Genomic DNA, 24,428 nt, shown 5'->3' with positions numbered 1-24,428 from the left:
GGGGGGGGCAGCTGACTGAAGAGTAGGGTAAGAGAGTGCCGGAAAAAAACGGAAACTGTGGCTGAAAATCACTAGCATGATACACTTCAACATTTTGAACTGTTAACAGCAGTTGAGTCGACTGCCTTGAATTGTACACAAAGAATGAGCCTCACTGAAACAATCCTTAGTACAACTTCAGCACCAACCCTTGCTTCACTTCCGGAAATCTTTCTCGTGGAAGGTGGCTCTGCAGATTGATGACTCTATTCAATCAGAAGAACTTTCTAACCTGAAAAATCAATGGAGGCAGCTGCAAAGTTGAGTTATGAGGGCCTACAGAACAAGGACTCCGCTTACTTCAAATACCTGACAAACATTGGTGCACTATCAGAGCTACTTGTTCAAGGAACAAGCATTCTGCCATATCAGAAGTGGCATAGCTACAAAATCCTCTGACCAACAGCAATTGCTTTCAAGGTAAGCGCCTATGCTGTATCACAGTAGTATGGCGTCAATCCTCTCATCCTACAAGCATTTTCCCCACGGGTATTTGGATTTGCATTCCTTTAATGGACACAATACTCCTTCCTTTATGGGACCCAGCACTCCTTTCTGCTGATAACTCGGAATAAGAAAAATGAATGGAGCATTGCTACCAGCAGACTGCCAGTAAATTTACAAGCTGCTGAGCCAAGTACTCTCGGAGTGATGGCCTCCATCAACTTCTAGATGAAGCAGAGTTCGACAGCTCATAACCATGACTGCTCACTCTACTGTTTTCTTGAGAATAAAGACCTGCACAAGATCCTTTATGCACTGTAAATACCATTCCCTGGAAACTCCAAAGAGCTTGTACAAGGCAAACGAATATGCACTCCTTAAAACAGCCAGCTGAAACCTTTCTTCAATTTCAAGGAAGGGGCGGCGGAGGTGGTAGGAAACCAGGAGGCAAAGGGGGGCTAAGATTGTGCAACTCCCGACAGACGGCATCTCTCCCCCCAACCATGTCTATGTCCATGTCAATAACTTCACCATTGCCTTCTGGCGATCCACGATCACTTCCATGATCTCTTTCAGAAGATTGTCGCGGATCTACTATCGTTCTTCCACTCTTACTCCTCCTGAATATACCCCAAAGAAAAAATCTACCGTCCCAGCCTGAGACAGCACACAATGTAAATCAATACAAATGCCCCATAGCAAACGTTTTGTTTTGCTTATTATCTTTGAGAGTATGTAACTTACGTTGCTCGGCCTCTGGTAGAAGCTGGGACGGGTATACAAGAAGCTGTACGAAGTCCATCTCAGATTTGAGAACAAGACCACGAGCATTCAAACGATGAACAAGTGCCTGATACCATGCATTATCACTGCACAAGGAAAGGTTGTGTGTGTCAAACGGCTGATGGCAGCGAGACCACACATATACAAAAAAGACCAACCTTTCCATGTCTTTTGGAGCAAAGAAAATGCCAATGCTTTCACTTGTTGGTGGACACTGTTGAAACGTTCTTGGCCACGAATCATTTCCTTCTCCCCGTTTGATTTCTTCCATTTGCAGCTCATAAGGCAAGGCCAACAAAGCCTCAAACACTTTTGGATCAGCCACAGTCGAGGGGTGGGCCTGGATTCCTTTGTAAATCGTTGACCAGCGATTTTCAGCGACGACATCGAAACAACCACTGCATTAAAACAAAGAAATAAGAAACAGAAAGCATCTGCCAATCTTCCATCTGAAGGAGGTCAAGAAAGCACGTACATCCACAGCACTTCAGAACTTGGTAAAGCCCGCCTGTCTTGCACAAAACAGTTTCTAGCTGGCCCATGCAATTGAGATGACATGCGAGTATCTTCTGCTTGCACTCTCACTATCTGTCTTTGATGGACACTCGTATATTCTGATGGCTCTGAAACTGGCTCTGTATCTAATTCTGTAGCCTTTGATAGGTCCAGTCTCTCTCTCTTACATCCTCTCTGCTCTTTTGACTGCCATTGGAGTGTGGGCCCTTTGTCACGTTGAGTACAATCATGTTCTTGTATTGACCTCTTTGAGCATACACGGACAGAATCTGCATGTTTCAGTTCGAGGCATGACCTGCTATTCAAAGCTTTTTCTTGTCTAGGGCCATATTTCCCCCGCTCCCCTTCATCAGAAACTTGAAAGCCTGGAAAAGACCTTTTTGCGTGTCTTGCATTTGATCTGTTTCCCGGCACATCACCAACAACAAAATCCAAAGAATTGTTCTGTCTCCAATGCCTCCACTGTTTCTCAACAAAATTAGATGGATCCTTCCTTCTCCAGTCCCTCTCTTTCTCAAATGGATTGGGTGCATCTTTCCTTCTCCAATCGTTTCGTTTTTCAAGTAAGTCAAGGGATTCACCACTTTTCCATTGCTTCTGTTTATGCATAAGATCGGTTGAGTCTTTCCTTCTCCATTCCCTCAGCTTATCATTTTCATCAGGTGGATCTTTCCTTCTCCATTCCCTCTGCTCAGCGTTAGCATCCAGTGAGTCCCTCCATTTCCATTCTCTGTGCATACCATAATAATCAGGAGACTCTTTCATTCTCCATTCCCTCGGCTTATTATTAGGATCACGTAAGCCCTTCACCTTATCATTAAGATCAAGTGAGTCCCTCCTTTCCCAAACTCTCTGCTTATCCATACGGCAAAACTCGGTGGAGTGTCCAGCCTCACCACATCTGCCACATCTATAAGCACCCTTGTAGAATGCTGAGTCACAGAAAGGCCCATTCGTATGCCCCGAGTTTAAACTTCTCTCTGTTGACCCTCGTTCCAAAAAATCTAGTGAATAACTCTCTCTCCACTCCCTCTGTCTATCATTTTTATCTTTTAAGAATTCTGTAGAATATCCTGCCTTACATTTATCACACCTACCCGCTCCCTTGTAAGAACCGGTCTCACAAATTTGACACCTAGAAACTTCTGCACGATGGTCACACTTCATAGCCATGACATCCAAGTTTGAACCTGCAAAAACAATTTTTAATCAATGAGACAGAGATCAAAGATTCCAAGCAGGAAAAAACAAAAAAAAAAAGTTTTATTTGCAACCTTGTGTAACTGCCAGTGAGGGATGCTTTGAGCTCAATGATGATGGCTTTTCCATGCAATCAGACAGTTCACAACTCTCGTCCCGATGCTTTGCGTGGAAGCCCAACTGTCCACTGTCCCTGTTAAAATCATCCACCCCATTAACGCAAAAGTGTACCTTTTTCTTACTGTGATCCTTACCTTCAGGCACACAATTTATTGCCTGATCATCACCAGTTGCCATAGGCACAGACCTACTGACAGCACAATGCACTCTTGAAGCACGTTTGTCAGCAGGCAAAGGATTGACATTACTAGAAAAGTCCTTGTTTACATGATTTTGGTCTGCCTGCCCAAAATCAATTGATTTGCAAGCCAAGGCCTCCTTATTTGATTGAGCCTTTAGCACATCTGTCATAGTTTTCCCTGACACAGATACATGACTAGAAGTCCTTTCCACTCGACCAGACAATGGCATTGCGGCTCCTCTTAAAACTCCTTTCTGCTTCAAAAGATTATGTTGAATTGGACCTTCAACATTCTCTCCCGTTGATGAACTGTTCAACAGCCTAGTGTTGGTCAGTGACAACCCTTTTGACATTGCAGCTTGGACAATCGATGCATTTTTAAGAGTATCTCCTGCAATAGGCCCTGACTGGTTGGAAAATGCTTCTGTTCTTTCAAAAGTAGCTGCTGTGTCATTTACAAGTTCGGAATCAATCGGAGGAGCAGAATTGCTAGGCTCTTCAACGATCTTTTGATCTGAAGCTCCTTTAGTATGCAATGCAGTTGTTGTTGTCATTATAGAAACTGGCTCTATTATAGTTACATTTGACGCATTCTTTCGAGGTGCTTCCTCTGAGGCACAAGACACTGAGATTCTAGCATTGCTTTCCTGCTTCTTGTCACAATCGTGTTTTGTATCTGCGGGTCTTGTCTGATGTAAGAGAGGGCTTTCCTCTTTGCTGGTTTGACAAACTTTCTCTTTAGCCTGTAATATCTTACTAGCAGCTTCAATGTCTTTTTGGGCAGTAGATGAAGGCTTGACTGACGTACCTTCAACTGGTAGCTCTTGAGTAGAGCTAGTACAATGTACAGAATTCGAGGAGACTGGAACAATGGGGACCTTTGGAAGGACTGTGGGAAAATCTCTCTTTGTCACTTTTTCAGCTTCGCTAAGGAAGCTGCTCCTATTTACTTGCATATTATCTTGTGGAATAGTTACTTCCTGTCCTGCAATACTGGTGCCTTCCTTGCATGTTGAAACTGCACTCTTACCCAATTTCACTGAGTGAGATTTGGGAGAAGGAAAATCTCTTCTGGTAATTTTTTTCAAAAGAGCCCTAGTCAACCTGTTTATTCCAGCACCTGAGGTCCTCTTATGAACCTCGAGCTCTTGCTGGGGTTCTGACACCACATGAGAAGACTCTTTATCTTTAACTCTTGCACACTTGGACAGGTCAGGAGATTCTTCTGACACAGAATAGGTAGCTATCCATGCTTCCTTGGAAAGATGATCACTTGCTGGAATTTCTATCATAGAGGAAGGTGAACTAGCCATTCGACCTTTCTGCATAGCATCTTCATCCTGAACCTTCACTCCCACCCGAAAAGGCTGAGTCAAACAGTCGAAACTGGTAGCCTTCAACATTTTACAAGAGTCTTTGGTCCTCTGTTCAACCCAATCTTTATTCACAGAATTTCCTTGCCTTGTGAGCTGCCCCTGCTCAATTTTGCACGAGGTATCAAAAGGCGTGGTAGAACCATCCATGCCCTTAGTCTCTAGTCCAATGGCAATATGCTTTATAGAACAATCCTCTACAGTAAGCTGCTCCTTTCCATTTTCACATGACATATTTAAGGACACTGTAGAACCATCCATGCCCTTCACTGCCTCTTTTGTTATTTGTCCAGTGTCTGTCATGCCCTTAGTCTCTAGTCTAATGGCAATATGCTTCATAGAACGATCTTCTACAGTAAGCTGCCCCTTTCCATTTTCACAAGACATATCTAAGGACACTGTAGAACTATCCATGCCCTTCACTGCCTCTTTTGTCATTTGTCCAGTGTCTGTCTCTTCCCCCACACCAAGCAGCAACAGCCCCTTTGGAACTGAAGGAGTAACCACTTCACCTGCAATTTTTTCCTTTTGAGTATCCGGAATATACTGAGATGGCTCACTTATTGTCGTAATTTTCTGTGTGATTGTGGGGAAATATCTTAATGTGCATCTTCTAGTTTCAACATCTTTTTCATGTCTACCAGAGTTGATTGCAATGTGATTGAAACTGGTAACTTGTGGGTTTGAAAAAGCTGTCTCTGCTAACATACTACTTGGCACACTCTCAAGCCCAACAGTCACTATCACAGAGTCCGCAATCATTGATGAAGATGTTTTACAAGCTTTACCAGCTCCAGTACTAGCTACACCCTTAGCTGAATCTCTCTGAACATTGACAGGCTGACCTACATTCTCCCTTACAGCAGAAGTAAAACCTGCTGGTTTGCCTAGTTCTTGCCGTTCTCGCTCATCTGCTAGCAGTTTAACTTCAGAGGTCTTAGAAAACGATTCCAAGCCTATCATGTTAATCTCACCCTGTGCAATAGGTGAAGTGCCTTTGATCGTAGTGGCTGGTACAACTTTCAATGGGAGTTTTCTGACATGTTGGGCTACTACACCTCGTCTTACCACAGATTGAAAGGTTGGTAAAGTGCCAATGGTCTTCGTAGAGACCAAGGGCAGGTCTGTGTTTGGATGCTTGTCACAATTGTCTTTCCTGGTAAAAACTGCTGTTCCTGTTTCTGGACGATATGCATTTGAGTCGAAACGCTGATTGGTATAAGCTGGCGATGCTTCCTTGAAAGTTGTGCCAAGTTGTACTTGGCTCTTCGAAAACCCTTTAGCCATCCCGGTAGAAACAAACTGCTCCGTTTTACTTTCATGGGAACTTTTCTTCACTGAAGAGCTTCGGAACAAACCTGCATCGTTGCAGAAATCGCTTGGCAATGGACTGGACAGTACTCTGCTTAGAATACGCTTTTTACCCGCCTGACCAAGCCGAACTTCATAATCCGCAGATCTTTTCTTGCTGACAGTGTCTTTCTGCTTCAAAGTACACCCCTCACATACCCAGTCCATGGGAACCACATCAAAGATCGTTCCCATGCAGTAACTGAGATAAAGAAAGAACATGTGCATCAGCAAGACTACAACTTACAGAAAAGCCTGCAGCAGACCACATGCTATCTAAAGAATGATACTAACGTATGTTCTGCTCCATCATTGCATTGACTGCATTTTGCGAGACAATTATCAAAGCCCGCATGTCCACATATGTTGCACACTTTTACCTGTAGAGAGAAATGAAATCATTTGACAAAAAATACTCGCAAAATTTTGGTGCTATACAAGTCTGCTCTTTATCAAACAACCACCTATGCTCAGATTTCCCCAAAAAAACTTGCAAGTTGGAACAGCAGAGGAAAGCCGTTCAAACCTAAAGAATGAACTAGGCAAAGAAATCGACTGAAATATTTTCTTTGGCACTAGAAACATGTTATAATATCCAGTGGAAACCAAAGTTGCAAGTCTCAGCACAATGGAAATGGATAGAGGGTTTCCACTTCTGGCAAGGCTAGTCGAGGGCAAACACTGGCATCCAAAAGCATGAGGGAGGCACAACAACCAAAGACCTACAAAATTCTCATCTTTTGCTGAAATTTCCTTAGTTTTTACATGAGCATCACTTGTATACAAATAGCACGTCAAAACACACACTAATGGACACTTAAGGTAACTGCCAGCTAGCGCTAGTAAAGCAACTTACCTTGTATGTACTTGTGCTTGCTAAAGCAAGCTAAAAATCCCACAAAAAGAAAGCCCCTTGTCACAAGTGGGATGAGGTGGCATGTCCATTAACTGAACCACTGAAGAGCTGGCCATAAAAAAAGTGATGATGTGGCATTACTTAGTGGCTGGGCAGGAAGAGAAGAGGCTGCACAAAACTTTAGCAGAACCATAAATTGGCGCAAGGATGATGTGGCAGCAGCTTCCATAAACGCGCCGCAATTTGCAGGCTGCAACGTGGCAGATCCATACAAAATCTTTCGGCAATTTTGCAAGAGCTTTGAGCTTCTAGGCAAGGTTCTTTTTTGCAGCTTGGTGCTTTTGGGGGCGCCCAGTTTAAAGGCCCCTCGTAACCTTTGTAAGTGTGTCCTGGGGGTGGCTCTAGCAGATCAGCTTGGAAGCGATTGCAGCGCGTACCTCCCAGCAGTTGTTCTTTGTGATCATCAATCAAGAGAGAAATACAAAAACATCAATCAAGAGAGAAATACAAAAAGGGGAGCCAGGCTTTGGGGCTAGAGCATTTGGAAGTGGAACTCCGCCGCTTCGTCTCCGTCTCTCTCTCTATATATATGTGTACTCAGACTTTGTATCAGATCCACTACATTGTAATTGTCTGGTCTCATAGGTCATTTTGGCCTGCTGCCCTGCCCCCTCGCGCTCACCTCCCCTTGCTGCAGCAACCCCCCCCCCCCCGCCCCCCCTCTGCAGCCCTGCCCCCCTTGCTGTCCCATACATAGAGAGAGAAAACGGGGAAAAAAGAGCGTAGAGAGAGAGAGAAAGAGAAAGCATAGAGAGAGAATGTGGAAAGAAAGTATGTAGAGAGAGAAAGTTGAAAGAAAATGCGTAGAGAGAGCCTACGTGCGTAGAGAGAGAAAATTTGCACGCGTAGAGAGAGAGAGAGAGAGAGAGAGAGAGAGAGAGAGAGAGAGGCGGGGGGGGGGGGGAGAACCAATTTTTTCTCTCTTCAACTATGTGAGTGAGGGTTTTTGGCAGTGGATATCAACCCAAGTCCCCATCCCCCCCTCCCTCCCTCCCTCCCTCCCTCTTTCTTCCCTTTCCCCACATTATCTTTTTCTTCACTTCATTCTATTTGTCTCCCTCTCCTTTTGCGGCATTCAATCATGAGGAAACAAAATGGCAAGGATGACCCGATGGAGGATGCCATTCAAAAATGCAAAGAAGAAATGAGCGAGTCCATCAACAAGATCAATCGCCACCTCCTAGGTACTATTAAGGCACTCAACGAGCGCATGTCGGCACAGGAAAGCACAATACATACACTTGAGGGCCCAAGATGAGGAAATCGCACTACTCAAGAAAGAGCTTGCAGAGGTGCAATCGCAAAATGTCCTCGAAGAGGGAGAGCTTCAACCCTCAGTGATTGAAGAGCTTAACACGATTAAAGAACAAGTGCGGGCCATCAAAGAAGGTGAGGAGCAACAAAAAGAAATGACGACCTCGTGGGTAGATGTCATTACAAAGACGCAACAAAAAGCAGAAGAGGCCAAGAAATGGATCGAGATTTTCAAGAAAGGAAAAGGCAAGAAAATAACCCCCACCTCCACACCAACCATCACTAACCTGACACTAGAAGAGGAGCAAAGGAGACGTGTGCGGGCCTTACACGTAAGGATATGTGGCCTCAAAGACCAAGATAATGTGGATGAAGAGGTGAAAGAACTCATGACTCTGGTGGGGGTTAACGAGCATACGCATACGAGGGCTTGGAGAGTGGGCAATAAGAAAAGTGGGAGCAACGGGGAAACCTCGAAGGAAAGGGCACTCATCCTCCGTTTCCCCTCCAGGAAGCGAAGGACTTCTTGAAGAAGAGACCGACTCTAAAGAAGAGAGGCATCTTTCTTGGAGATGACCTCACCCTCTCGCAGATTGCTCATATGCAAGAGGTAATGCCGGAAATTAGAGCAGCAAGGGAGAAAGGGAAGATTGCTTTTTACAGGGATGGAAGGGTCATGATATTGGACCCGCACTCCGCATGACAGTGCGAGACCTATGGGACCACACTAGAGATGGCAACCTGGAATTGTAATGGGTCACTCCGTCTGGATGTAGGTGCCTTTGAGGATAATTTCACTGGGAGAGACATCATTTTCTCTTCTGAGACGCATCAAGCTCCTAGGCAATCCATGCCGCAGGTGAGCAGATATAGATGGGAGACCACCTGCAGACAGGAGACCAAATCGAAGCATCGAGGACAGGGCTCAGGGGGAGTGGCAATTTTATTAAGGGAGGAGTCGCAGCCGTTGATATATATAGCGCGCAAGGATGAGCAGGCTAGGTACATGTAGGTGAGGCTAAGGGCAGAGACAGGCAAATACCTCTACATTGCTATTTGTTACTTTCCTCCTAATATGTCAGTATATGCATCACCTAAAGGAGAGTCCCCCTTTGCTATTTTGGATAATGACATATGGGAGTTTTCCAAGGACAGTGACATTATCATACTAGGGGACTTCAATGCTAGGACTGCCCATCACCAGACAATATTTTAGGATACTTCCGAGGAGATGCTTAGGGAGCTGGACGTCACAGAGATGGGCCTATCCAAACTATCACAAGATGAGTACACTCAGTATGGCAGATACTTGATAGATATGGGAACTACACATAGATTGGCCATTTTGAATGGCCTACAAAGGTTTTTGACAACTGGAGGTTTTACATGCTTTCCACATCGACATGGTGCTAGTACAGTGGATTATGTTATGGCCCAGCCAGGTCTCATTCCATTCTTTCAGGATTTCATGGTGGACACTAGGCTAGTTGGAGTAGCAGTTGATTATGCTATCTGTCTTTCACTCTTACGTTCCAGTTCAGCATAGCTTCATTAGGAGAGGTCCCCATGCACACTCGGTATACTTTCACGAGGGAGACGGATTTCGTGTACATGGATGAGATATACATGCAGCTATGCACCCAAAAGCAAGGACGGCCACTAGATGAACTCACTCAAATACTGATAGAGACGCTCCATGATGAAGCATCAGAGGCATATCCCCACAGTCAGCCTACATGGAAACGATCAGGGAGTATGCCCCAGAACAGTTGGTATGATGAGGAGTGTAAAGAGACTAGGATCAAATTACAGATGGAAGTGCTCATGGGTATTACCACATATAGACAATCACGGATTATCTTTTGCCGCCTAGTGCGACGAAAGAAAAGGGCTTATCTATAACAAGCTAGAGCGGGATCTGTATAAGCTATTTATGAGTCAAGGCTCAGGCGAAGCATGGAGGCTATTCCACGAGCATTCACCACCACCAGCGGTCACCTCCACAGAGACATGGGGGGAATATGCCACATCTCTCTACACAGCATCAGGCCAACCACCTTTGCCGGACCCACTAGAGACATGCCCGAAGACATGTACTTTCTTTACTGCAGAGAGGGTAAGGAAAGCCATTGACAAAATGAAGACAAGGAGAGCACATGATCATGATGGTCTGGTAGCAAAGCACTTCATCCACGCTAGAGATATGCTTGCAGAGCTTTTTGCTATGATGTTTAATCAAGCCATGTATGAAGGCTTTCCTGAGACTTGGAGTATGTCTACGATTGTGCCTATTTTCAAGTCAGGAGATCCCATGATTTCTGGGAATTATCGCACCATCATGGTTGGTCACACATTGGCTAGGCTGTATGCATCCGTTTTTGAGCAGGAGCTGAGTAGATGGGCAAAGCGAGAGGGCATACGAGCACCAGGGCAAGCAGGATTCAAGAGAGGTTTCTCCACTCTTGACCAAATTCTGACACTCAGAGCTATTATTGAGGAGGGTAGACACCATGGCAAGAGGATCTACTGTAGCTTTGTGGATTTCCGCAAAGCTTTTGACACAGTTCCGAGAGCCAGACTTATATGCAGACTACAGGACATGGGTGTGCCTATAGAGCTGATATGGGGTATTCTGGCTTTATACAGGACAGTGATGGGGCGGGTACGCACTACTGAGGGAATGTCTGACATGGTCCACTCCACTATTGGAGTGAAGCAGGGATGCCCCCTATCTCCGACTCTTTTTGGGATGTATGTGGATGAGTTTTCAGACTATGTAGAGCGTCAGGGAGACAAAGGGGCTCAACTAGCACGGACATGGATTCCGTTGTTACTACATGCTGATGATATTGTGTTGATTTCTGACTCTCCAGAGGGGATGCAGCGTCATTTAGATGCTTTGCATACATTTTGACGCTCTACAGAGGGGCTCACCTAGCACGGACATGGATTCCGTTGTTACTACATGCTGATGATATTGTGCCGATTTTTGACTCTCCAGAGGGGATGCAGCGTCATTTAGATGCTTTGCATACATTTGCTCGTGACAGTGGATTGTTTGTCAACCTTGGGAAAACCAAGGTTATGGTGTTCAACACCACACCATAGTGGGTCAGGAGGTCAACACCCACATTTACGTATGGCTAAGAGTCTGTGGAGTACACAGATGCATATACCTATCTTGGGGTAGTTTTCGGTGGACCAATGTTTTCACTGAGGAGAGCATCAGAGACTAGACTGACGAGAGCATATGCAGCCTTGGGAGGACTCGAGAGGATGTGTTCGCAGATTCAGTTTCAGGAACCGCGAACGAAGCTCTGGCTTTTTGACACTCTAGTGAATTCAGCTATGCTCTACGGAGTTCAGGTATGGGGACCCTCAATAGACCATCATGGGAAATCTAACAACACAGATGGATGGAGATATAGCTGCCCCACTCTTAGAACACAGTTCCGTGACTGTTTAGGACTGCAAACAAGGTAAACACCAGTCAATACCACAAGCTCTAATTGCTGTTTTTGGGCTGAAAACAGAGGGTTTATGTCAGTGGAAGCAAGTTTCAACAAGGAGATTTGTTTAGGGCGAGTTTTGGGGCCGTTATGCTGCCGAAAGTTAGCCAGAACAGATGTGATCTAGTTGGATGCAGGTGAAGATCCCCAGGACTCTAGTTTTGTAACTTTACCCTCTAAAGGAATAAAGAAATACCGAAAGGGGCACCAGTTTTTGAGGCCTGCAAGTTGTCCAGTCTGCTCGGAGCATTCTAGCTTCCGAGCTATGTGTGCTTTGAAGTGTTAATTCCCCTTAAAGGTTCCTTCTGCAAGGTTTCTTTGTGTGTTAAAGCTTGAAGTTAAAGTAATGATCGGGTGACAGCTAAGGTCTACCACCCTACAAGCCGGTTTCATGGTTCCGTTGCCGGGACAAGATCACTTTTTCCTCAAGAAGTGAGCCTCGGTTGTTTTGGGTAAAGACACAAAGTACACGAACGCAGGATTACACTATGGCTGACAAAGGGAAGGGTATAATGGAAGAGGGCTACTCTTCGAAGGACAGATACGAAATTCCGCATGTTCCTACATAACCTTTTCAATGTTCGCCTTGCCAAAAAGTGGTCAAATTAGGGCTGATTTTCTGCTGCGTTTTTAGAATTTGCAAGCATGAACCAAGATGAGATAAGGAGAGGTCTCACAGTGGTAGACTGGCCACTAGATGTCCTGCGGGAGTGATTTGGGTTTGCCAGGTGGCACGCTGCTCGTCAATTCTCTGAGGCAATTGCTTGGATTCTTTGACACATTGGTAAATCATCAAGAAAATTGAGCATACTTGGTCGTGGGTACTACGCTACAGTGTTGTAGAATTATGCTCGTTTGCAGAGGTAAGAGCCTCTTGCACAGGTGAAAAGTTAAGGGACATACTTGGTCGTGGATACTACGCTTCAGTGTTGTAGAATTATGCTCGTTTGCACAGGTAAGAGCCTCTCTACAATGCTTGGACTTGCCGACGATGAGGACAACGACGAGACGGGCTGAAATCTGAAAATGCTAATGGCTGAAATCTGCAAATCTTTATTTGCTGAATTCTGACTCTATGTCGGTGACGATGTCGATGACGACAATGCAGCGACGACGCGCTGAAAACGCAGATGCTGAAATCTGCGTTTTCCGCGCTGAAACTGCAAACTTCGCGGGATGTGACCGTGCGGCGAGGATCTGCTGCGGGAAGGTGAGATCTGCGAGGTTCGGGACTTCTTCTGCGGGTACTGACTGCTAAAAACTGAAAACGCTGGTCTATGGGCTGGTTCTGTCGCGATGGAACTGTAAAAACGCTGAGGTTGATCTGTAAACCAAAAACGCTAGGGGCTGAAATTTGTCTTTGTTGAGGAAACTCCTAACACTAGGGCTGATCTGTTGTCGCTGTCGCTAGGGAATCTGCTATCGCTAGGGCTGATCTGTTGTCTTGTGGTCGCTAAGGCTGATCTGCCATGCAAAAACGCCAAGGGCTGATCTGGGAATGAAAACGCTAGGCTCTGCTGTTGGGCAAAAACGCTAGGTTGGTCTTGGTGGGTCCTACTTAGAAGGTGTCTGTTGAACCGGAGCTCCTGCTGCCTCTTCTGCCAGAAAGTGCTAGCTTTGGTTTGCTTATATATTATCTTAGCAAAATTGCCCTACCTAGTTCCCAAAAAAAGTCACTTAATAAATAAGTGAAAAATGTCAAAAATAGGAAAAATAGGTTTAATGCACTGGAAAATTCTCCTCATGGATTTTGATGGATTCTGATGGTAATGCTGATGACCATGCTGAGTGCAACCGGAGGATATGCATCTAATCTAAGTTATATATGTATGTATATGTATATATATGTCACGTGACACATCCAACCCTATGTGCCCGTGGACAAGCTACAGCATGACCAGGGTTCGGTTCAGTCAGTCAAGTCAATCTAGAATAGAAAGTGATCTGACAGTCTGTTCGCAGACCGTGCATGACCAGTTATAATATACATACATACATACATATATATATATATATATACATATATATACATACATATATATACATACATATATATACATATATATACATACATATATATACATATATATACATACATATATATACATATATATACATATATATACATATATATATATATATATATATATATATATATATATATATATATATACATATATATATATACATATATATATATATATACATATATATACATATATATACATACATACATATACATACATATATATACATATATACATATATATATATATATGTATATATATATATATATACATATATACATATATATGTATATATGTATGTATATATATATATACATATATATGTATATATGTATGTATATATATATATACATATATATGTATATATATATATGTATACATATACATACATATATAACTTAGATTAGATATATATGTATATATATATATATATATATATATATATATATATATATACACATATATATACATGTTGAGAGGCAAAGAAAATCTCCTATGAGGTTCTTTATACAGGAAAAGATTGGCGGCATCATGAAGTGGCCCACAAGAGAGTTCATGTGATGGTACTTACAAGGGCAGCCCACTGAGAAGATCCTTTGGCAGATAAGCCACCAGTTGGCTCTACCAACTCACCCATTTGTTCACATTTTAGCATTTGTTACCTTAGTCTTTTGTGCTTTCTATACTGAACATTTGGATCGTATGATGATCATGTCTTTGTTTGGTCTCATAGATCTTGTAGGCCCTTCCCAGACGTAAATAAACACTTCATTTCATTTCGTTTCTCAACGTAAACTATTTGTTCTACGTTGATGTAGATGGACACAATCAAGGATATGTACAACTCAAGCACAAAGTTTAGCCTGTAAGCACTGACTCCGGACTTCCAACTTTCAACATCCCACTTGCCTAGCATGCACACTAACTCAGGAAACTTTTATACCTCAAAAATCAAGCACCGCACAAACCAAGACAAGGGAACTTGCCCAGCACAAGGGAAATTGAAAAGGAAAAATCACCTACCTTGGTCACAGGATCTTCCTTCATCGTGGGAAACTTTCCTATAATTGCAGCCCCACCACATTCATGAACTCTGCTTGCTTCTTGCTCCACTCGCCACAGTAACCTGGAAAATAATCAAATTCTCCACCATTTTCTTCGGAATACAAAGTTGCGGTTCTTTAAAAGCATTCACATCTTTGCACTATTTTCCGAAAGCATTTCTTCAGGAAAAACAGAGTTCTGCCTTTGTGACGCCTAGGGAATGTGGCTAATAGAAAATGCGAACCACTTCCAGTGAAGGGGCAACTTCAACATCCACGAAATGGGTGTTTTTTCTAAAAAGGAAAGAGGTGGTGGCTATGGTGTTTCTGTTTCGAAGGGCTTCATTCGGCACTTCTTTCTGCACACCGCCAAAATCTTTCTTCAATTTGTTGTCCGTTGTGACGACGAAGTTATAGCCTGTAGGCCTACGTAAACCTTGCAAAATTCGCAGACCACTCATTTGTTTTTTGACTTGGCCACGTTCGTCTCGATCCACTTTGGACAATCACGTCTTGAGTTCAAAACTGGTCGACAACGTTCGCCAATTCACATGGATTGTGCACTTGTGCGCAACCTGCAACCTCTCCTCGCCATGTTCACGTAAAAGCTATGCAAGTAGCAAGAAACTGTTTAAAAAGGGATTTTTCTATTTGCGAACTGAAAAAGTGTACGTCCCCCCCCAAAAAAAACGAACATGGCCTTGTCGTTCTGTGTGGTTACCTGCTCAATCCACCCCTTCACCATGGAACAGCACTACAATTGGTTTCCAACCAATTGCGGCTCTGTTTCAAAAAACTCCTCATGGAAACCAAATGGGTTCGCAACTGATCGGCAACCAATTGCAAACCCAAGGCGCATGTGAATTGGTTCTTAGCTTAAAATTGTAGCGATTTGAAATTCATAAATGTCGGATTGAGAGGAAGAGAAGGAGAGAGCTTGAGCTCTTGCAAGCGCGCGCACACACACACAGATGGACGAAAACCTTTTACTTCTTCTTCTTCACTATCTCAAGATAAGAAGTTTACAATGCATAAAAGGGGAAGTACAACATAACGGGAAACTTCTACAGAGGTCTAGTGTAAAATTGCTAGTGAGTGAGTTGGATGGACAAGTGTGCCATCACTCCGATAGATAGACCAAGTCAGTGTAGTCCAGTTGCAGTATCACTGGCAAAGATATGTGTATCCACCAAGGCACGCTATTGATAATGACTATCGGTCATAGTCATTTAGGAGTAGTACATGCTAAGCTGGACATCTCAACACTCCCCCTGAAGCTCAACGTCATCTCCCATATGGCTCAAAATTGTCGCAACTTCTACGCTCCAAGGGCCTTCGTGAGGATATCTGCAACATGCTCATCTGTCGTCACGTACTCAAGTTTGACGTTGTCTTCCAAGAACGTCTCTCTAATGAAGTGGGAATGCACCTCAAGGTGCTTCGTCCTCGCATGAAACACTGGGTTCCAAGCCAATTGTATGTTGTTAAGGTTGTCACAATAGATGACAACCAACCTCTGTATCTATACTTCAAAGTCTTGAAGTAACAATCGCAACCATGCTACCTCACATGCCTCCTTGTAGCACTGTTATACTATGTCTCTATAATGGATAGAGCAACTGTAGGTTTCTTCTTGCTACTCCATGTGATAGCGGGGTGATAGCAACACTCTCCAGTTGTGAGGTATCCTATAGTTGGGCACAACACAGCACAACACCGGGACCTAGGGCCATGGTTTGCCGTAGGAATCACCTCTTAGTTTTAATAAAGGCCAAGGGACCAAGTGTGGAGAAGGGGAAAAGGATTCCCATACACGAGGCAACAAAGACCATGAAGGGGGTACGGTGGAATCTTTCGATGTGTGTGTGTGTGTGTGTGTGTGTGTGTGTGTGTGTGTGTGTGTGTTCTCCCAGCTACCCAAAGGCTTGCATCATTGTCTTAATATTGGTATTAGAGCATGAGTCGGTTCTTTCTCTTTCTCTGAAGTCTCTCACCATAGCACAACATTTATAGCTTCAAGGCTCACTACATAGATTGCAGCCTATCAAGTTCGCCAAGCTACACAGATGGCAGCTTACTTTGCCAAAGCGCAGAAGCAATACCATACTTGCTTTTCCTGCGGCGCCACTCTCCTCTCCTACGCTATCTTCCATACGGTCCTGCAAGGCAGTGCGCCCGACTCCACTCTTTGGCCGCTGTCTCTAAAATTAGCTATCTAGCCTGCATAAGCCATAATACTTAGGTTTGTATGGTTATTGCAAGGGGAGCTTCCCATGTTGTTGAAGACCAAAGTGGAATTGAAGTAGCCGACAATACACTTATGTTATTTGTCCCGAGAGTAGCTAGCAGAGAAACACCCAAGGCAATTGAGCATCTCGTACTCAATTGAACCAGCCGAGCTTATAGACAAGCAATAGCTCGTGATTGAGGGTGACTAGTTACAATATGAAGTAACTCATTTGTTTCGTGGATCTTGCCATCAGAGCAATAGATAAGGTAGCACCTGCCATGGCTAAAGCACTTGTAGGATAACTATACTTACTATGCACTGAGTGGTGTATCAAGGGCAGATGCGGAGTATAGATATGCCATTGACACTCTCCATCAGAGCCATCTTGGTATATCTCCGAAAGTGTTCGATACATTTGTGCATAGCTTCCATAGCATATTTTTTCATCTTTTTCAAATAAAGACTCTGATGTAAAAATGAAAGATCAAGTTTTCTACTCGTCTTTGTCTTCTCGTTAGTGATCACGAAAGTGATTTGAAAGTCTTGTTAGAGGAATTTGAAGATGTTTTTCCTATTGATTTGCCAAAAGGTCAACCTCCATCCTATTGATTTAGTTAAAGATGCAAAGCTTGCCTGTAAACCACCTTATAGATTAGACCAAGCACAACACTTAGAAGTAGAAAAGAAATTGCAATATTATATAGATAAAGGCTTTATTAAACCCAACAATTCTCCATGGATTTTGCCAATTTTATTGGTAAAGAAAAAAGATGGCTCTAGGCAACTTTGTGTTGACTATAGAGCACTAAATAATCTCACAATCAAGAATAGGTTCCCTATGCCTAGAGTGGAAGATCTTTTTGATCAATTAGAGAGAGCCTAGTATTTTACCAAGATCCACTCAAGATCTGGCTATCATCAAGTTAGAATGAACTTGTTGAAGACATTGCAAAAACAGCTTCAGGATTAGATATGCGCTTTAAGAGTTCTTGGTAATGCCCTTTGGGCTTACCAATGCACTAGGAGTTGAGGTTTGGAACGAGATTTCACGTGAGCTTTTTTTTTATTATTGCTCTTCTAACCAAATCTAGTAAAAAAGATTGCTCTAAAAGCTTGCCCAAAAATCTCGCTCCAAACAAAGTTTTCAAATCGAGCTTGTGGAGTAATTTTTTTTTCTCTCCCTCTTTCTCTCACTCCCATCCTATATGTGTGTGTGTGTGTGTGTGTGTGTGTGTGTGTGTGTGTGTGTGTGTGTGTGTATGTATGTATCTCTCCCCTTCTCTCTCTCTCTCTCTCTCTCTCTCTCTCTCTCGTGATAAAGATGCATCAAAACCCATCACATCATCTGCCTACAATTGCATGGGAAGCAATCAAAAAAGTTCAAAAGACACATAAAAGCAAGATCTTGAGCATGGAATGGATGCAAGACATAAAAAAGTGGCTTGGGAGATGGGATGCATTACACTTGCTACATGATGCCCCAGTAGACTCCCAAGTGAATGAGGCTTCTCTACAATGCCAATGGGAGATTGGAATGGACCGAGCTTTTCAAGCAAGCTTTGGAATGAGATTATTTCAGATAATGCTCAAATGATTAAATCTAAAAAAAGTTCGCTTTGAAAATCTCGCTCCAAAAGGTGTTTTCGGAACGAGCTTTTTTTCTCTCCCTCACTCTCTCTCTCTCTCTTCAAACACTCTCTCTTTCTCTCTCTGTCTCTCCTCCCCCCCCCTTCTCTCTTTCTCTCTCTCTCTCTCTCTCTCTCTCTCTCTCTCTCTCTCTCTCCATCTATCCCCTCCCCCTTTTTATACACCTCCTCTCTCCCTCTCTTCCCTTCCTCTCTCTCTCTCTCTCTCTCTCTCTCTCTCTCTCTCTCTCTCTCAACCGTTTTTGACCTTGTAGACAGTAGCTCACTCTTTTAATCATAACTTCTTCATCTAAACTCCGATTTGGGTGACCTATAGCCTCAATCTAAGAGCACAACGCCCTCTACACACTATTGTAAAAAGAGAAGTTTTTAGAGTTATGGAAGACATTTTTGCAGCAACACTTTTGAAGTGGACAGGTTCAGGGAAGTTGACTCTCTCTTATTTTACATACAATGTATTCTGGCACTCGCAGTGGTTCTTCTTTTTCAACAAGGTCCATAAAATTGTAAAAAATGATGCAAAATCTCCTAAGTGTGGAGATAGCAACACGATCACTCAACCAACGACATCAAAAACCATGATCATGGCATACTTGGTATCATTTCAAGGGACTGTAAACAAAGAAGGTGAAGACTTATGGGCACTTGCAATGGAGAATGGCACCTTAAGGGTTCATGTGGTTGAGAATGAAAATCTCAAGAGGACACTTGAGATGGAAACAACACGTTTGATGCAGCTTGAAGAGGAAGTCAAGGAATGTAAACGCTCTCTTTTGGAGTTGAATGCTTTGAAGGAATGCATGAGCAAAGTAGAGCATGACCATGTATTAAAAGAGGAGAAATTTGACACCATAAGTTGGGATGTATACGACATGAAAAATGTATGCACAAATAAGTCTTAGACTGGTGTATGTGGTAGCAATGTGGTTTCTAATTCCTCCCTCATGCAAGCAATGGCTCAAACAAAGAATGTTGAGAATGTGGATGTAGAGGAGTTAAAGGAATGGGAGCAACGCTCCCAGAACATTGTTATTCATGGAATTACCAAAGAGAAGTTAGAGACACCTCCTTCTCTTGCCATTGTTATCAAAGATATCTTCAAAACCCACTTTGGCATGTTAGGAGTTATGGTTTACGTAGCACATAGAGTGGGTAAGCAAGGAGCTGCTCGCTCGAGAGAACGGCCATTTGTATGCACCATGCCGGAAGAGACCAAACGAAAGATTATCCTTGATAATAGTTGGATCTATTTGAAGGATACAAAATGTTTTTTATGTGAAGATCACATAGTAAGCAACAAAATATGTGTCGCAAGGCACATATGGAGAGGAATAAGAAAAACAAGGAGATCTCTCATAAAGAAATTGTGCCCAAGGAGGATGCAATAGGAATGCACAACCTGTGAGGCCGAGTTACAATTGAAAGTATGCTTTTGGAATTGCAATGGTTACCCATGAAATGAGGAGGTTGGCATTGATGAGCTAACAAGCAAAGACGATGTTGTACTTCTTGTTGAAACTTGGGAGCATGATAGACAAAGGATTAACAGGTTGGAGGATTACAATGTACATTCATTAATTGGTCAAAGAATCTCAAGCAACAAAGAGGGCAATGAGGGGTAGCATGTATGATTAAGAAAGGATTAGAAGATTTTGTATCAATTGTGAAAGATGGCAAGCACAAACGTTATGTATGGCTGAAAATTATGACATCAAAAAGAGCACCCATTTTTGTATCCAATTGCTACATTCCTCATCATGATTTCCCTTTTATGCTTGCATGGATATAGATCATGAATTTTTTGATTAAGAGGAGGATATTGCTTCTTTTAAAGGGGAAGGTGATGTTATTGTCTTTGGGATATGAATGCTCGCACAAAAACATTGCAACATGATACTCAACAATTTGATATGTCATACATTTCAAGGGAGTTGAAGAAAGTTCATTTGTATGATCGTACTTCAATGGATGAGAAAGAGACGGATCACTATGGAAAGTTACTTTTATACATGTGTAATAGCATGGGTATGCTCATTGCCAATGGTGCATCTTTGTGGAGTGGAACAAATGGATTTACATGGTGTGATTAACTATATGCTACTCTTCGAAGCCATCATTTATCGCATAAAGAGTTTTACACTTGGCTAATGGACCCCGAATTCAAAACATTGGACCTTATGTATTGACCTTGCATGTGGAGAAGCAACTAAGCATGATAATCTTAGCCAAAGGGAAAAGAAGTTATCACTATGTATGGATTCAAACTGGCACGTATGTACATTGAAATGGTTGAGCAAACGTTATGGGTGCCAAAGCTTCAATATGACGCACCATTGGAAACTAAATGGGAAGCTTTCAAGAAAGTTATTTGTTATTGTGTCGAAGAATGCTTTACAATAAAGCATGTCCATTGTATCAACAAAGATAGATCACGCAAAAGGTGGTTTGATAAAGAATGCCAAGATGCTTGAAAGTCCTTGATAAAGCTTGATGCAGCTATGGACAAAGACAACAATTCTTTCAAGTCCAAGAAAAGGCATGTGCATGTGGAAGATTTTGGAGAAACTTGAGGGACAAGCCGGTTGAGAGTTTTGGTAACTTGAGTCTTTTGGATATATACACACATTGTAGGCAACTATATGGGCAACCAAATGATGGAAAAAATCCATTTTATGGTTCACTTCCATGTATTTCCTCCTATTTTTACTATTAAGGATGTATGCGATGGGCTCGAAAAGTTGGCCAGTCGCAGAGTGATAGATCTTCAAGGTATCAAGTTGGAAATGATTAAATGGAGATTTTACACGAGTGGATGTGTGATATGTTCAACCTTCCACTTCAACATGGTATGCCTTATGATTGGAGTACTAATTGGGTCAAGCCTTTGCATGAAGGAGGGGATGTAAAGAATGTAAATAACTACTGAACTATAATAATTGGGTCTTTTATGGCAAAGTTGTTTGGGTGCATAATGGAGATAAAATTGAGTGATTGGGCTGAAGAGAATGACAAGCGTACAAAAGGACAAGTGGGTTTTTATCGACGCCATAGCACCATTGATAATCTTGTCACTCTTCGTGTTCTCATGGAGGAAAGTCGGTTGAAAGGCAAGCGATTGTATTTTTGCTTTGCGGACTTTAAGAAAGCCTATGATATGATTCCATGTAACAATTTGAGGAGAAGGATGGAAGAATTGTAAGTTCCAAGTGAGTTTATAATTGCAGCTTCTCGAATTTATGAGAAAGTGATGTGCAAATTGCACATGGAAAGAGGAATTTTATAAATTTTTGCAAGCACTATTGGGGTTAAACAAGAATGTCCATTGTCAACAACTCTCTCTAGTCTATGCTTTGATCAATTGGAAGAATTGGTACTTGACTTTGTGCAAGAAGAAGGCAATGAAGAGGTTACTATTTGCAATGCGGTAATCATGCATTTGTTGTATGTGGATGATGTAGTGCTTCTAGCACATACTTTAAAGGATGCACAAAAGCTTATGGTTGTGCTTGAGAACTTTTGCTTGCATAGTGGGCTGATTGTGAATGAATCCAAAACAAAGGTTATACTTGTGAAAACCAACCATAAGGAGAAGACATGCATTGTGTACAACAATGAGATACTTGAAGTTGTTGAGAGCTTTAAGTACCTTGGCCTTGAGGTTGTGGCCAATCACAAGTGGCACGAATGTGCTATGCATCATTTGAAGAGGGAAAGAGTGTGTATTATTCATTTGAGAACATGTGTAATGTGGGAAACATCAAGCGTTGGGTTGTCAAGAAGTACCTTTTGATGCATTGGTGACATTGGTTCCTCTTTATGGAGTTGAAGTGTGGGGCGGGAGCATCTCAAAGTCTACCTGGAAAGAGTTTGAGAATGTCCAAAAGCGTTTTATTACAAAATTTATCGAAGTTAAGACACAAACAACATATATGCTCGTACTTCTTGAGTCGGGATCTTGTCCAATTGAGGTTATGACATGGAAAGGGTTGTGGAGTGCATGATAAATATGCATCAAAACCCCTCACATTGACTTCCTATAATTGCATGGGAAGCAAGCAAAAAAGTTCAAAAGATGCATAAAAGCAAGATCTTAAGCACGGGATGGATGCAAGACATAAAGAAGTGGTTTGCGAGATGGGATGCATTACAATTACTACATGATGCCTCAATTGAATCCCAAGTGAATGAAGCTTTTCTATAGCACCAATGTATTATGGCTTGGGAGAAATCCGTTGGGTCACGCTTCATACATTACACCACCCATGTTTCCCCCAACTATAAAACCATGTTCTTCGCCGAAAGAGGAAACCATACTCACCCTTACATGCTTGAGCATATCCCCTTGTCAACAATACGCACTATCGTAGCCATTCGGCTTAGCTCTCACTCCCTTCAATGCGAGACAGGGCATTGGGGAAATGGAGAAGAGTCAAATCAATTGTGCACATTATGCTCACTGCAAGTTTGCGAGTCTGAGTACCACACACTACTAGAGTGCTCAGCTTTTGGTCACATCCGAACTTGCTTCCCTCACATTTTTAGCCATGACTTAGACCTACACACTTTCGTCTCCCAGCCACAGTGTGGGCTCTCCATTATGACTCTCATCACCACAATTTTGGAGCATTGAGAGTCACTCATCAGCGAAACACATACTACATCACATGTAACTTTGGTCCCATAGGTCATATTTGACGATACTAGAATCTATCTATCTATCTATCTCTCCATCCCTTTCACACTCTCTACCTCTATATATCTCTCTTTCTATATCCCCTCCCTCTTTTTAAATATCTCCTCTTTCTCTCTCTTCCCCCCCCCGCTCTCTCTCTCTCTCTCTCTCTCTCTCACACACACACACACACACACACACACACACACACACACACACACACACACACACACACACACACACACACACACACACACACAGAGGGAACCTAAGCCTTAGGTAAATGAGGTAAGCCTCACCATATGGAAAACACCTCTTGTCACATCCACATGCTTCCACTAACCCACTACTCTAGGCTCGCACCCCTGCATGGCGGGCACAGAGGGTGAGTTCTTTCAAAAGGAGAAACCCCACCAATTCTCCCACGTCGCCCATATCCCCACCACCCCACTCTGCAAAAAAACTGACTACTCCCGCCTACTACTCTTTCAAATGGATAAGCTACCTATATATGTGAAGGTTGCTGTGTGGGATGCTGAGAGCTTGAGCTTGCAGGACTTCTTGACAAGACCTTACTTCACCAACCAACTTAACATGGAAGTTCCTACTCAGGTCTGGGCGGGCATCACAGAATACTTCCTCTTTCTTTCATTCATTTTTTTTTCTTTTAGCTATGGTGGACATCGATAACAAGTGTCCTTCATTGATGACACCTGCCTTCCACTACTAACACCTCTCTTTATTGTTGGCTGTGATAGTGGCAGATAACATTTGAAGGACTTGCCATATCTTACATGCAAATGGAGTATTGAGGATGTTTTTTCTTTGATTGTACTTTGCCCACATTTTCACATGAGAAATTGGGAATTTTCTGGCATACCATGGTTATTAGTAGATGATTGTCATCTTTGTGCTCTGATTATTGAAATCCTCCTACACACACACACACACACACATGGTCTATGAATAATATCTCTCGAAATATGTCCCCATCCCTCTCTTTCTCTCTCGCGTTTGGGCTTTTTAGATGGCCACATCTCTCTCTATATATGTCCCCATCTCTCCCCCATCTCTCTCTCTCTCTCTCTCTCTCTCTCTCTCTCTCTCTCTCTCTCATATGGGTTT

The 24,428-nt window shown here is 42.8% G+C and overlaps 1 protein-coding gene across 1 annotated transcript; it reads right to left on the bottom strand.

The window, feature by feature from the left end:
- Positions 1–756: 756 nt before the first annotated feature.
- On the bottom strand, positions 757–15,259 carry LOC147445848 (uncharacterized). Its single transcript, XM_086525223.1, has 7 exons — positions 14,736–15,259; positions 6,301–6,386; positions 3,057–6,208; positions 1,742–2,972; positions 1,425–1,664; positions 1,228–1,352; positions 757–1,140 (listed from the first exon to the last, which is right to left on the bottom strand). The coding sequence occupies exons 1-7, from the start codon at positions 14,757–14,759 to the stop codon at positions 893–895; spliced, it is 5,106 nt and encodes a 1,701-aa protein (XP_086381349.1). The 5' UTR covers positions 14,760–15,259; the 3' UTR covers positions 757–892.
- Between the last annotated feature and the right edge of the window lie 9,169 nt (positions 15,260–24,428).

Source organism: Adiantum capillus-veneris, chromosome 12 (genome assembly GCF_014529385.1).
Source record: "Adiantum capillus-veneris isolate H3 chromosome 12, ASM1452938v2, whole genome shotgun sequence".
NCBI classification, from domain to species: domain Eukaryota; kingdom Viridiplantae; phylum Streptophyta; class Polypodiopsida; order Polypodiales; family Pteridaceae; genus Adiantum; species Adiantum capillus-veneris.
Note: the sequence above shows the minus strand (reverse complement) of the source record. Positions and strands in the feature narration are given on the sequence as shown.